Here is a 14,160-nt window from a genome sequence, read left to right as displayed (position 1 = left end):
TGTGTGTGTGTGTGTGTGTGTGTGTGTGTGTGTGTGTGTGTGTGTGTGTGTGTGTGTGTGTGTGTGTGTGTGTGGTGCAAAGTGATGCCAGCACGGCCTTTGTACGTTACCAGATCGTGCAGGCCCACCTCGGCTTACATCAGCGCCACGGACAACGCCGCCCCGTCCTGGTGAAACCGGAACCGAGGGCTGACGCAGGAGAGCCACCGGCCCCAAACGGGGCTGCGGTAAGGACCGCGGGTGCACACACACACACGCACACACACACACACGCACACAGCTGAAGGCCTGGTGTGGACTCAGGCCTTGAATGTTGAGTTTTTACTGAATAGACTGAAACTTTAGCCACACAGACTTTATGCATCCTCCGTTTGTACCGTTTAGTTGAAATGATAAGTGCCTTTATCTCCATCACCAAAGACACTGACTACAAAACCTCCACTGTTTCTTTTCGGGGTTTCTGTTGCTATGGCTATATGGCATGGTGACAGTATGTATAGCTTGCAATGCATGCTTTCAAGTGCTTTGCCAATCTGCACAGGGCTGAGTGAATTTCAAGGACTTATTTCATCTCCAAATCTTGATGAAAAAAAAACACTTTAGAACTGTAAATAATTGGACATGAATCTCTCATATGAGCAAGAATCGCGCAAGCGAATAGGCTAAAAGTGTTTTTGTCTCACGCGCAGTGTTAACGCATCTCTCGAGTTCGCAGCAAAGCTTTTGGAAAGTTGGCAGTGTTTGTGAGACGGCTCCGCGGTCCTACATTAGCAGCCCGCCTGTCGTTTGGATGAGCGGGACTTAACTGGGGTCTGAAATAATTGATTTCATAAAAACGCAGCGCATAAAAGTTTGAATTCAACGACGCCTCCGCGACCTCACAAGCGCGGTAAAACTTTAATGTGCAAATGCGTATCCGTCACAGGGATGTGAAACAATGGCACGGAAAAAAAATTAAAATAAAAATAAAAACTCTTGGTGCTGTCTGGCTGATCGGGTCCGTCACCTACCGGACCGTTCCAGCAAAGCTTTTACCAGCATTAATAATACATTGTAGATTGTTTACACCCGTTTCGCGTGTTTTCTGTGGTTTCTGAATTATTTAGGCTACACTAGCACCGTCTTAATGGACGACGGAGGCTTTAATATGGGTGCAAGTATACATTTGATGCACGTGTGAGTGTGTGTTTGTAGGTGTGTGTGTGTTTGTGTGTTGCGTGTGTTTGGATACATAAAGAAAAACAACAAACAGACCGCAGATCAGTAAAACAGGGGATTAAAGCGAATGAAAGGCGGATAAACCAGTCGAGTATTACAGGTGACTTTTTTGTTACTGCTGCGTTAATATTCCTTAAAAACGAACACAACTTCTCGAGGAGACGAGAGAGAAGGCGAGCAAATCAGCCGCGCTTGATGTCCGACAGCGTAGAACGCAAAAAAAACCTAAAAAAAACAGCGAGCGGATCAATATGTATCGCGCATATGGGCAGCACGCGCCCGCGCGAGGCGCCCGCGCGGGAGGATCTGCTGCCAATTAATTTGAATTAATGGAAAGAAAGAGGAAACTCGATGCGGACCTCTGCCTCAGACCGCCCGGCTTGGAAAAGTATCTGTGCTAAATATGCAGCAGGGCTGGTTGGACGTATTTTACAAAACAAATCAAATAGACTGTTTCAAACTCACAGACGCCGAGAAGTCGCGAGGGAACACAGAGGAACACAAATGGAAAGAGCGCGAGAGAGAAGCATATTTTTAAAGTAATGTACGATGTTGTTGCAGTCGCCTATTTTAAGAAAAACGTTATGAAATATAATTTTACATTTGAGCACTGCTGTTCTTGTATTTGTGAAATCCGAGAAAACTTTAGAGGGGTTTGGTCACATGGCCTGAAATAACACCGAGAATCCTGCACGTTCTCCACGGAACTCCTCAGTTTAAGGAACAGAATATACTCCTTCATACCACGACATAATATATACATATGAGTGTATATAATCTCAAAAAAACATTTATTAGCCTGTAATATACAATAAATACGGAGAGGAGGCCGTGACCTCTGACTGCAAACGCTGAAACATTTCACCTGCAGGCCTGAAGCTAAACAGCCGGGACGTCTTGATGCAAAAACCACCTTCCATCTCTAAATGAATGCGTTACGGTGCATGCGTCTGATGATTACGTTGAACTCAAGCTCGTGATCTCAGACACACACACACACACCACAGTGCCTTCTGACAATCAGTGATATTAAAAGGTCGTGTTCAACTCAATCTTTAAAAGGCTTTTGGTGGTAAAATACTGACACGTGAAGTTGACCTTTAGAGCTGCTGTTTGGTGTGATAAGCCGAGCCGCGGAGAGGGAAAACCGGACCGCTGCGGCCTGAAGCTGAAGCCCCGGCGCTCCTGCAGCTCTCGTGTTAACTCTGCAGTGACTGCACTAAATGTCTGCGTCCGGGAACGAGTTCGAAACAATACATTTAAATGTTTACTCGTGAACAGCACAGAATAAAAGTTACAAAAAAAATGGATAAAGGTCATTTATGACTTGACCTTTGCTGTTCAGCACATCAAGAAAATATATATCCTTAGTGAAGTAAGAAATAAGCAACATCTCACTTGCATCAAACCTGCTTCCAGACCCAGTATTTATATTGTGTATATGCATCAATCATTTAAATATGATTTATAGTAATATACATAATACATCTAAAGGGTGAGCCCTGTCTTTGAGCTGATGAAAAGATCTCTGTATAGAGCCAGAAGTGCATATTGTGGGATGAGGCCGCAAAAGGTCAAAACGGAGTCCATCATTGTGCATTTAATTACAAAAAATTACAAAAAAGCTGCATATTCAAACAAGATATGCTGTTTGTATAATACATTTGACAGTGTTGCTTAAAGACAAAACTAACACATGCATCATACGCCGCTTATCTGGACCATTTCACCAAACTCTGTTTGAAATACGCACAACATAAAGCCAGATTTATTTTATGGTTAAAAGCATGCTGTGCCCTCTTTAACGTCACAAAGGTTAAAAAAAAAAAATTAAAAAAAAAGAATCAAACTGCAGCCATGCAGCTCGATCTGTCCACACAACATCCGCCCACCAACCTCTGTCGTCTTTAGAACCCCCCCCCCCCCCCCCCCCCCAAAAACCCACAAAATGTCATTTCCCCAATTGCGGCTGCTAAAGTGGAACAAACCACACGAGGGACAGTCGTGGATTTGTAGCTACGCGGTGACCCCAAAGGCCCTCGGCGCTGATAGACCGGCAGACCTCCGTTAACGGCCGCACGTCGGAAACCCTCAAAATAAAGTGTACCGCGACTCAACGAGCCTCATTCACTCCCGATCGGTGCTTTATTATATTCGCCGATGAAGCCGATTACTGCCTCAGGGCGGCCGGAATAAGTCGCCAACTGTCAGTGCACCGAGCCCTTCTTCCCCTTTCTCCAGCCTCCGTATTTATATTAAATACATTTGGGAGAAGCGCCATTTTCTCTCCAAAACCATGCGCAATAAGACGCACGAGAAAGCCCGTTGGAGGAGTGCCATTACAAAAAAAAGAAGAAAAAAAAGAACGGGGGAGAGAGGGAGCGCGCGCGAGAGAGAGGGAGAGAGAGCGAGGTTAAACACTATCGGGAAAAAGAGAGCAGATCCGGAGAAAAACTAAAAAAACAAACGCATTTGTTGCGTCCTTAAAACGCAACAAATGACAAGCAGCAGCGGCAGCAGCACGGCGGACAACACAACACTGTAACCGCATACAGTAGAAACAAACCGGAGGCGCACCATACCGGAAAATAAAAAGCAAAGAAGAAGAGCGTGCGAAAACGGCGGATTTATTTTTCCATACCTGTGTCAAGCAGTAAGGGGAGTACATGGTTGTGTCTAGAGATGAAAATTGAAGTTGTTGATAGTAAAGTTGAATGGAGGTTCGCTGCGGTGCCGCATTGCAAAGCCGCTGTGGCTCAGTCCAGGCTGTAACCCCGCCTCACTCACAGTGAAAGCTCCACTAACTTTAGAGGAAAGTTTCTGCTCGCCCTCCCTCCCTCGCTCGTTCTCTCGCGCTCTAACACTCTCTCTCTCTCTCTCTCTCTGGCTCTCTCTCTCTCTCTCTCTCTCTCTCTGGCTCTCTCTCGCGCTCCCCGCTTCGCTTTCGGATCGACTCAAACCTATAACTGTGTTTAAAATTATCGTCGACTGATAGTTTTTTCTTCTTCTTTTAAACAGAATCAGCGCCTCGCTGAAAAAACTCCAAGAGAGGGAATCGCACGAGACACGGTATCGCTACGGGGGTGGTTTATAGTGCGCATGTGGTGCTCGATGGTGAGTTCAGTCACCTCATCGAGTTTTATGGTGTTTTATTACATTCCTATGGGATATCTGTAATATTCACACCTGGGCGTATACAGTTCTGCAGTGAGTTCTGGATCTATGGATCTATGAACTGTGCTGTTTTTCTGTGTGAAGGAATGGTTGTTCTGTTCTTTCCCTCTATTGCAACAATAACATTTAGTCCTCTTGCTGTCTGTCTATCTATCTGTCTATATGTCTATCTGTCTATATATCTATCGATCTATATATCTGTCTGTATGTATATCTATATATATATATATATATATATATATATATATATATATATATATATATATATATATCTATAGATATATATATATATATATATATATCTATAGATATATATATATCTGTCTGTCTGTCTGTCTGTCTGTCTGTCTGTCTGTCTGTCTGTCTCTCTGTCTGTCTGTCTATCTATCTCAAACTCAAATAGTTTTTTTGCCTCACAATTTACAGTTTGTCTTTGTTACTCAGTGATGAGTTAACAAGGATTTTATGATTATATCACTGCTCACACTATGTATTATCTTGTGGTATTTATTTAATATTACATCTTGTCACATTGTTATGTGCAAGTATATTTTTTTGAATTTGTATTATAAAGCAGTCTTAAAAACACAGCTTTTGCACCACAGAGCAAAAACAAATCCCTTTCCTCAAAATGATCCATTTTCAACTTTCATATCCTTTGCAACAGCAAAAAATGCAGAAGCAAACCCCAAATACAAATATAGAAGCGAAGGTTTACAACTCAGATTGTGGCTGTGCTCTGTCAGCCCGTCAGCTTTCCACACAGTGAACTAATTCAAGTGCAAGAGGCCCCGTGTTCTGAACTTGAGTTCTTGTCACTGTCAATTAAAAAGGTGTGCCGCTGACAGCGGCGCCCGAGGGCGGCTGAAACGTCGGCTCAAATGTGGGCCAAACTTATTTGTGTTTAATTAATTTTACAAGGTGTGACGGCTGGATTTGAGGCCCCGGCTCTGGCGGCTTCATTCTGCCTGAGCGGGGCCGTAGCTGTGCAGTTTGGGGTGAGAAAACCCCTCGTCTGCATTAGAATATTTTTAATATTTCTAGGGAGCACCTTGAATCCCCTCGGTGAACTAAATAAGTCCAAAGTTGTTACGGCAAGTTTTAAATTGACTGTCTTGTCATTTTATTCCATGCCGCCCGCATTCCTGGTTTCCCTCTTCTTCTTTTTTTAACACAATCCAATTCATATTGGTGTGCGCTGTACATATGCATATGGAGACAAAAGATACCTGGACTTGGACGAAGTGGTCTGAACCAGTTTCATTGTGACTCCTATTGTATGGAAGCGATACACTCTGTTTCTAATCAGGCTCGGCTTTATCCTTGCCCGCTCCCTGCTCCTCGGCCTAATCAAACTCATATATGCAGGCAGAGTGCCTGCAATTATACATAAGCCCCTGCCTTGTGCACGTGTGTGAGTGAGAGTGTGTGTGTGTGTGTGTGTGTGTGCAAGGGTGCGGTTTTCAGGGGTTGAAGTCACCCCCGCGTTCGAATGCCAAGTTTTTCAGCGGGATATGAAGCTGTGCAGCTTTACGAGACCTCAGCCTATGTAGGATACTTAGACACTCGCGCCACATACACACGTGCATCTAATGTACAGTATACACACACACGCGCGCGCGCACACACATACACACACACGCGCATAATACGCACACAACCTCAAATGTCTTGTGGTCAAAGATACGCCGGCACAAGCGACTAGAGAGCGAATAAGATCGAGGGGGAGAGAAAAACGGATGAAAACACAAAAATGAAAGTGAAGCACATTGAGGTGTAGTCCATTCCCTTTTCCCAGAGTCTCTCCTCTTTCCAAACCACACCCCGCCGCGGCACAGGCCCAAAACCCCAAAGCCTTTGTGTGCTCCCTCGCTTTCCCTCCTTCTCTCTCTCCGTCCACCCCCATATCTCTCTCTCTCTCTCTATTTCTCAGTACTTTCTTTTTACGTGACCTCTTTCCCTCTTTTTCGATCTATTTCATACTCTTCTGCTGTACACTCTCTCTTTTCTGCCGTCTTAATCGCACGCACGCACGCACACGCTGACCCTTTTTTTTCGACTTTACTGGCCGCCTTTGTCTCCGGCTGCAGCCTGGGCCGAGACATCCATCTCAATATTCAACACAGGCAACTTGGCTGTAACAAACAAACTATAGCAACCGCAGGGGTTACAAAACACTCAGGTTTTTCTTTCCAAACACTCTCCCTCTCTCTCTCTCTATCTCTCTCTCTCCCCCCCCCCTCTCTCTCTCTCTCTCTCTCTCGCTGGCCGTGATCAAACGGCCCTGTCCGAGCGTCACCAACCGAAAGCCCCTCGAGCGTGCAGAGCTCTCGTGGTTCCATGTGGGTCTATGGTTGCCATTCAACAAGGCACAAGAGAAAACCATATGGCGCGTCTAAAGTTAGCATGTCGTGGTCTCCCATTGACACACGGCTCTGCCATCGCCTGTGGCTAGGCCATTAAATATTGAAAGTGATGTAGCATACTGACACTGCCATTAGCATGCTAAATGTGTGAGACAGGTGGTTGAGGCCGCCTTTCAAAAAGAAAAAGAAAAAAGCCAGGAAATATGGGAATGGAAAATGTGTGTAAGTGTAGCGTTTACCACGACGTGCAGTGTAAATATTGTTTGACTCAGCTGTTGATGTGTGCTCTGGGAGGGAGCACGCCAGTCAAATGCATACAGGCATATGCAGTCAGAGAGACCGGCCGTTATGGCTAACAAGCATATCATACACAGCGAGGATCCCAGAGACTTTGGATCTGTTCGCAATCGGAGTGTGTGTGAGCGCGTGTCTGTGTGTGTGTGTGTGTGTGTGTGCGTGGAGCAATGTGTTAGTCCTGCTGCTTTTTTAAACACGCTGACTGTGAGCAATGGCGGCGCATACATTTTTTTTACCCCGACCCGCCTCGGATCACTGCGTCTCTGCCCGTGTTTGTTTATTTCTCCAGTGTGACGTCATAGTTTCTCCATCTAAGCGGTAAATGCAGCACGTCGGATTACAGCACGCAGGGCCGAAGGTCGTCTGTGAACTGTGCAAAAGATGCTTTTTCTACAGATACAGAAAAAAAACACACAACTAAATGTCATATCTTGAAGTTTTTTTTGGGGGGGGGGGGGCGTATTTTATTTTATTTTAAAACCTGCACGTCAGAAAAGTTGACATTTTGAGGAAATACAGAGCGCCGTCGACACACGTCAGCGCGGTCGACAGATGAGTTCAGGACGTCCATGATGACATGCGGGAGATTCTTTACAGGAGGTGGATGTGTGAGCATGTGTGTATTTCCTGGACACATTTACCCAAGAGCCTCCAACTCAACAATGCTCTGAACGCCCTCCTCCCTCCAACCGCTGTAAATCTTTATGAAGAGATTACTTTTAAAGGGCTGGGCTTGTTTGTGTGTCCAGGAAATAAATCTTGGGGCACCAACATGACAAGGACAGACGCAGAGAGCTTGTAGTGTGTGTGTGTGTGTGTGTGTGTGTGTGTGTGTGTGTGTGTGTGTGTGTGTGTGTGTGTGTGTGTGGTTATTTACCCTATACGTGTCAGACACGAGGAAACATTCAGGCATCCCTGGGCCTCTAGAGGGGTCGTCGTTCACCAGGTAGGTGTCAGTAGCCTAAACAAAAAAAAAGAAGAAGATGGTTATTTAGTGAAACTTTTATCATTTCAGTATTACAGTTCTGTCATATTATTGACGACTCTCTTAGGAAGCAGATCTCAACCTGTTTTTGTCACTAAGACGCTGCTTGAGCCTGTTGCTTTGTATGAGTTCCCAGAAGGAGGAATAAACTAGCATTTCAAAATATTACAACATTGAAATCCTTCAACTTTATATCGGACACTTGTTGTTACATATTTCCCCCCTTACCTGTCGTGCTTTTTATCAGTCGAGATCGTTTTGCTGAGAGTCGCCTAGTCACCAGGATCAAACACGGAGACAATCCCAAAAATGTGCCTGGGCTATATGAGACAGCCTCCTAACCCAGAGTGATGTCACTTCTCCATAGAGAGCACAGCGCCTGCTACCATCTCTTGCACTATACATCCCCAGCCAGACTGTCTGTAAGTAGCAGTGTGCATGCATGCATGTGTGTGTAAGTGTGCATTCAGGGAGCTTCATTTGTATTCTAAGTCAAGCAGCCAGGCAGGCAGGGTTCTGGCAGGGCCCGGAGCTGTGAAACGGGCTCTCCTTGCAGTTTCTGCCGTTGATTGGCTCAACCTATCCCGCTCTCCTTAGCCGATGGGAGCCCAAATCCCACAGCCGCTGTGCCGTTCTGTGAAATCCTATTTCATTTCACAACTCGAACGGATACAAAAAAAAAAAGAAAGCGTGCACGCGCGCTTGTGCCAGCCGGAGAGACCCCGTGCCACATTTATTGAGCGGGAGCAGGGAGAAAAACAGTGTATCTGGTGTGTGGAAACATTTAAAACGCACACGCATGTCGTCTCACCCTCCTGGAAATATAATCACCTGCACGTATGTATGCTTTTTTTTTTTTTTTTTGTTCCACTCCCATGTGCTCTCGGCCTCGCACACAAACACACCAACGCACACGTGCATGCCACTTACGCAGACACAAACCCCATAATAAGAGCCAGACATTGGCAGACCACACAGCCCCGAGTTGTGGTGAAAACAAAGGCTATTCATATCCTTCGCAATGAGAGGTCTGTACAGCTAACTCTCCTTCTCGCTCTCTCTCTCGTCTCTCCCCTCAGCTTTTTTATTACAAATAATCTGCGCTCGCAAACCTTCCGTTTTTCTGCAATTGTGCGATTTCTAATCATCTTTATTAGTCCATAAACATGTTTTTTTTAGTCTCTTTTTTTTTTTTATAGCCGAGGCCTCCGGCTCCTTAAAGGGTGAAACACAGTGCTCATTGTTGAGTCTCTGGAAGAGGACGAAGCCAGGAACGGGGTGAGAGAGAGAGAGGCCTGCTGATAAGGCTGCAAAGCATTATGGGAATGGGGTAGCAGAGTTGCTCCGATGCACACGTACACACGCGTGCTGACACGCACACACAAGACAAACTCCAATTGCTCAAAGTCTGCCAGGCCGCACTTCTCCGGTAATGAGACAACGCATCTGATTGGCCGGCGCTCTCACAATAATGGACCTGGATCCACGCCACCTGCGTGAGCCAGTGGGCAGACCACAATGCATCAGGTGTGCAAGAGCCTCAGCGATTGGCTGTGCCTGGCCAGAAACATGGTCAGGTGCAATAGCAGGCCCTCCTCTGATTGGGTGGGACCGCAACCCAAAAAACGGCCGTGTGTTGGGGCGGAAAGCTCCGTTTTTATTGGCTGCCGCCGTCCCATTCTGCTTGGTGAATGGGGGCAGTCTGGCAGGATGGCACTGGAAGAACTGGTTCGACATGCTGACGATTTGAGAATATCCTTGAGCATACAGAGAATCTCAATATTACTCATCCTTTAACTTGACCCCAAGTAGCTGTTTGAAAATTTTTTTTAAAAGGCAACTGCACTCCAACAATAGATCATTTGCTCCCATTTCATATTAACCAACCAGCAAAGAGGAATTTAAATGCCCTCTTTATGTTGTTAGCCAAAGAAACAGGTGTTGATGAACCTCAATCCCATTGTGCAACAGTGAATAACACAAAGCTAATGAATAGGCTAAGCTCTGTACCTGCCACTGGAGAGGCCAGAACATACCGACTCCCTTTGTAGTAAACCCCCCCCCCCAAAAAAAACTCCATGCCCCCAAACACTCTCTCCTGCAGCAGTGTATGAATTATATATTGTACTATATATATAGAGCATATGCCCGGCCCATATGGCCAGCCCTGAGCGGAAAAATCTCAAAGCCCTCCTTAATTAACATTTTAGAGGGAAGATTCGGAGGCGGGAGATTGAGTCAGTGACCTATTTGGAGTCCATCATCGCCCAATGCAAATGTGTTAATTGAGACAGATTTTCCCACTCCACAAATAAGTGGAGTAGGGGATGTGATGGAGGATTTTTTTTCTTTCTTTTTGTGTCTGAGCCATCTGATCTAAGGTAGGGGTATAGGATCTTTTCTAAACTGCCTTTCCTGCTGCCTCCACTGACAAAAGAAGACGCTTCTCATTCACTTTCTCCCTGACTCTCTCACACCGTCTTTCCTTGGCTCGCTCTCTATCCCCTCTCTCTCTATCCTCTCTCTCGCTCTCTCTCTGGGTATATGTGTTGACAACCATATGGCCAAATTCTTTGGAGGTGAGATCTCCGAAAACCTGCTCGTACACTCGCGTGCGCGCTCTCACACTCACGCACACCTCCACAGAGCTTTGTGTATGAAAGGCCCTGATGGTGGAATTTGTTCTCAGATGGCTCCATTTTAAAGCACATGAATGGCAACGTATCAATGATCATCCTCCTCTCCGTCTCCTCTCATGTTGTTTTTTGCGTCTACGCACACGCTTACACACTCAATCCAAGCACCTGGTGCGGTCCTCTCCCTCGTTTCCAGAAATTGCATTGCATTCTGGCCGCCACACAGTCGTCAACCACAAGCGCTATCAGCGCTGTCAGTCCGGCTTTTAAAAAAAACAACATAATTATTATCACCGCCATTGTGTCTTATCAGCGTGATTTGGTGGCTGAAAAATAACACTGCCAAGTTTAAGGCACAGGATGAGAATGATGGGAGGTGGGAGGGAGGGGGGTAAGGAAAGAGTCCAGCCAACCTGCGTGAGATGGCAACCACTTCAAAGACGCCGGGCCGCACCGGCGATCTGTTCCACGGTGTGTGAGGGGTGTATGAAAGGCAGAAATGGCCGCCGTGTGAGTCCCTGCCAAAGCTACCTCGGGGAAAAATGTTGGAAAAATATGATTTTTTTTCCTTTCTTTTCTTTTCCGCTAAGCCATCTCTGGGAGGATAAGGAAGAAGATGAGAAACTGAAGGGGCTGTGTTAAAAAAAAAAGAAAAGTAGGATGGATGGCTGGGTGGGTGAGCAGAGTGGGGCTAATTATTTCACTCCACTTGTGGGTCCAGTAGTGCAGCCAAGATGCCGGGCTGAAGATTGCATTGGGCTTAATTGTGCAGTTGTGTTTTACACTTCGTCGTTTTTTTCACACAGTAGTACACGGCGGGAATCGAAGGCATGACGTTTTCTTTTCAGGAGGTACGAATGCAGGAGGATGAGATTATCTCAGGAGGTTCAACCTTTATGTGCAGGTGTGTGTGGTCGGAATCAAAGATGCTAAGATGCAAAGGAGCTGGGCGAGGTTCATAGTTTTGAATGCCTGAGTAATAGATAGAAACTATGCCAGACTAAACAACAGCTGCCGTGAATCCATGTATTAAAAATAATTAAAAAAATACAATCAACAAAACGGTTACGGCGAAACAAGTTTGAACACACATTGGACACGCCCAGAGATTGGCTTTGGCCTGCATCCCGCCTGTCAACCACTGATCCTGCTCGACAGGCCGGCCTTTAGATAAACACAACGCTGACTGTCACAGTGAACCTCCCACACTGCTCGCCACCTTGATTACCTGTAAGTAACCCAACGCCATGGGCAAACCATTCTACTACATGGAATCTTATTCATGCTTTTTTTTATTGGGGGAACCGCACCGAGTTAAGGCCTCGCCGCTCCGGCTATGTGCTTTTAACAATGAGGTTTGGGCCGGTACAATCGGCCCTTTGTGTCGCACAAGCACTGATCCGTGGGGAGATTTTCTTGTGGTTATGGTTCTAATACAGTTTACCACAAAGACCAGGTAGCATAGAGTTACATTACAAAACACGCACACACTCCGTATGACTCAATGGAGCAACGTGTTGACCTCCTTTCAAATGTCTCACCCACTTCCAACGAAAACGATACTCTAAAAAAGAATGTGTTTCATAACAGACAGACAGGTTCAGCGGTGGGCTGCTTTTCTCTGCAACAACCACAGCGCAACCAACTGTGACATTACAGAGCCGCAATCAAAGCAAAGCGAGCATTATGATATCGCTGCCATTTAGGAGCCATCGTCTGATGTTTCCGCGCACCTTCAGAAAGATTGGAGGATGATCGGTGAGCTTACCTCACAAATCACATGTGGCCTAAAATGTGACATTTTGAACCGCTCCAGGCTGGTTCGTATTGTTGTGGACGCATGACAATGGGTGGGTTGAGCTCACAAACATTTTTTTGGCATGTTGACCCCCGTAATAAAGTTATTAATCTCGCACCTGATATTTCAAGACATGCGAAAAAATATGTATACACGCATGCCGGCGGTGTGTCATCAATCTGGGGGACCGGAATCAAGTTGCTCCTGTAAAGTTGCTGATGAGGCGAAACTTACTGATGACACTGAACGTCCCCTTCGATCTGAATCTGAGATGCTTTCAGGGCAACATATAAAAAAAACCTCGAGCAAATAAAATTATATACGACTTAGTCGTTGCACCACATGCATTTTATGTAATGTACATAAATAAATCAGTTTATTGTCTTCATTGGTGAGACATTGCTGTTTCAAAAACACATCCAAGACGTGTTTCCGTTTATAAACCATTATATTTTATTTAAATGTCTGATACAAGAAGGTCTGACCTCACGTGTGTTTGAAGAGCCACTGTATTGGTGCAAAAGGAATATTGCTGGCAAAAAAATAAAATCTGAATAACATCTGACATGTGCATGTATTGTTCCCATCTAAAGTGTAGTCGTTCTATGTTGAAACACGTCCAATCATTGCCTCAGAACAGGTCTTTGTTCAACCAAAGCCTCACAGAAATCAACTCTGCCAGCTGTATTTTATACTGTGTGGCACCTGAACAGTATGATCAGCTATAAAGTATAGGTCACGATTTTAGGCCATTGTAATTGTAATTTGAGGTCATTATAATTCCACACAGCTTTGCACTGCAACATGACAGAGACAGATAAAAGTCAAGGAATATAGATGATGATGAAAAGAAATAAAAACTGCAATAAAAACAGTTTTTGAGCAGATGGTGAAATATAATATTTGTCTCTCTAAATGCTGAGGGGGTTTTAAAAAAAACCATCAGACCAGAATATTTGTTCCTCTGATGTTCTGATCAACATTAAAAGCTCTTATTCATTTCGCACTTGCTCTGGGGGGCACAAAGGCGGTCTGTGTCACCTCACCTCCCCCTTGTAGTCGCTTTAAAGTGTCATCAACTAGCAAATGAAGTGCCCATTGATAAAAAAAGAAAAAAAAAGAAAAGCAGCAGCCGCCTCAGACAGAAAAAGACACAGCGCGGGTACAAGGTGGAGAGGAGCCCTGCTCCACGCGGATACAGAATCCTTTCAGAATATCATCATGATAACAATCATAATAATATGATAATTCATATCCAACACATAGTATGCTGGGCTTTCAGATCTCCGCAGTGTGCGGTCGCGCGTGTGTTTTATTCTGTTTGATCTGAGCTGCGCAGATCAGCCTCCACTTTGTCAATCTGTATTTACTGGGCCACTCACGCGCCTCTGCAAACAATTCAGCATGCACAGCGTTCAGCCATCAGTGAGGGGAAGTCAGCTCGACTTATGGGAGAAGAAATGGATTTATATGATATCAGACTAATTATGAAAAAGGTTGTTGTGTCTTTGAAGGTAGTTTCATGGAATTACGCGCAAGGGAGAGCAAAAAAAGTGACGTCCACGCAAAAATATTTCATCGTAAAAAAATATAGAGCTGCATTGAAATACATCGTTGTGCAATACGGAATATTTTTATTTTTTATATAAATGTGGTTGATCGATGTGAGTTCAGAATTGTCAAAAT

General features: G+C 45.1%; 1 protein-coding gene across 4 annotated transcripts in view; it reads right to left on the bottom strand.

Annotated features, from left to right (window-relative positions):
• The window catches only part of LOC306784212 (nuclear factor 1 X-type-like), a gene marked incomplete at both ends in the record, with an annotated part of 87,392 nt that overhangs the window by 71,809 nt on the left and 1,423 nt on the right, over positions 1-14,160 (bottom strand). For 3 of the 4 annotated variants that reach the window (XM_079278087.1, XM_079278085.1, XM_079278086.1), the window contains one exon: positions 7,933-8,016. In XM_079278087.1, the coding sequence (XP_079134213.1) occupies positions 7,933-7,968 (36 nt within the window). Of the gene's footprint in view, positions 1-3,859; positions 4,000-7,932; positions 8,017-14,160 lie in introns of those variants that run through there. The other variant, XM_079278088.1, reaches the window with a different exon arrangement.

Source organism: Melanostigma gelatinosum (assembly GCF_949748355.1).
Source record: "Melanostigma gelatinosum genome assembly, chromosome: 11".
Classification (NCBI taxonomy): Eukaryota; Metazoa; Chordata; class Actinopteri; order Perciformes; family Zoarcidae; genus Melanostigma; species Melanostigma gelatinosum.
This window is presented reverse-complemented; position numbering and strand designations above follow the sequence as displayed.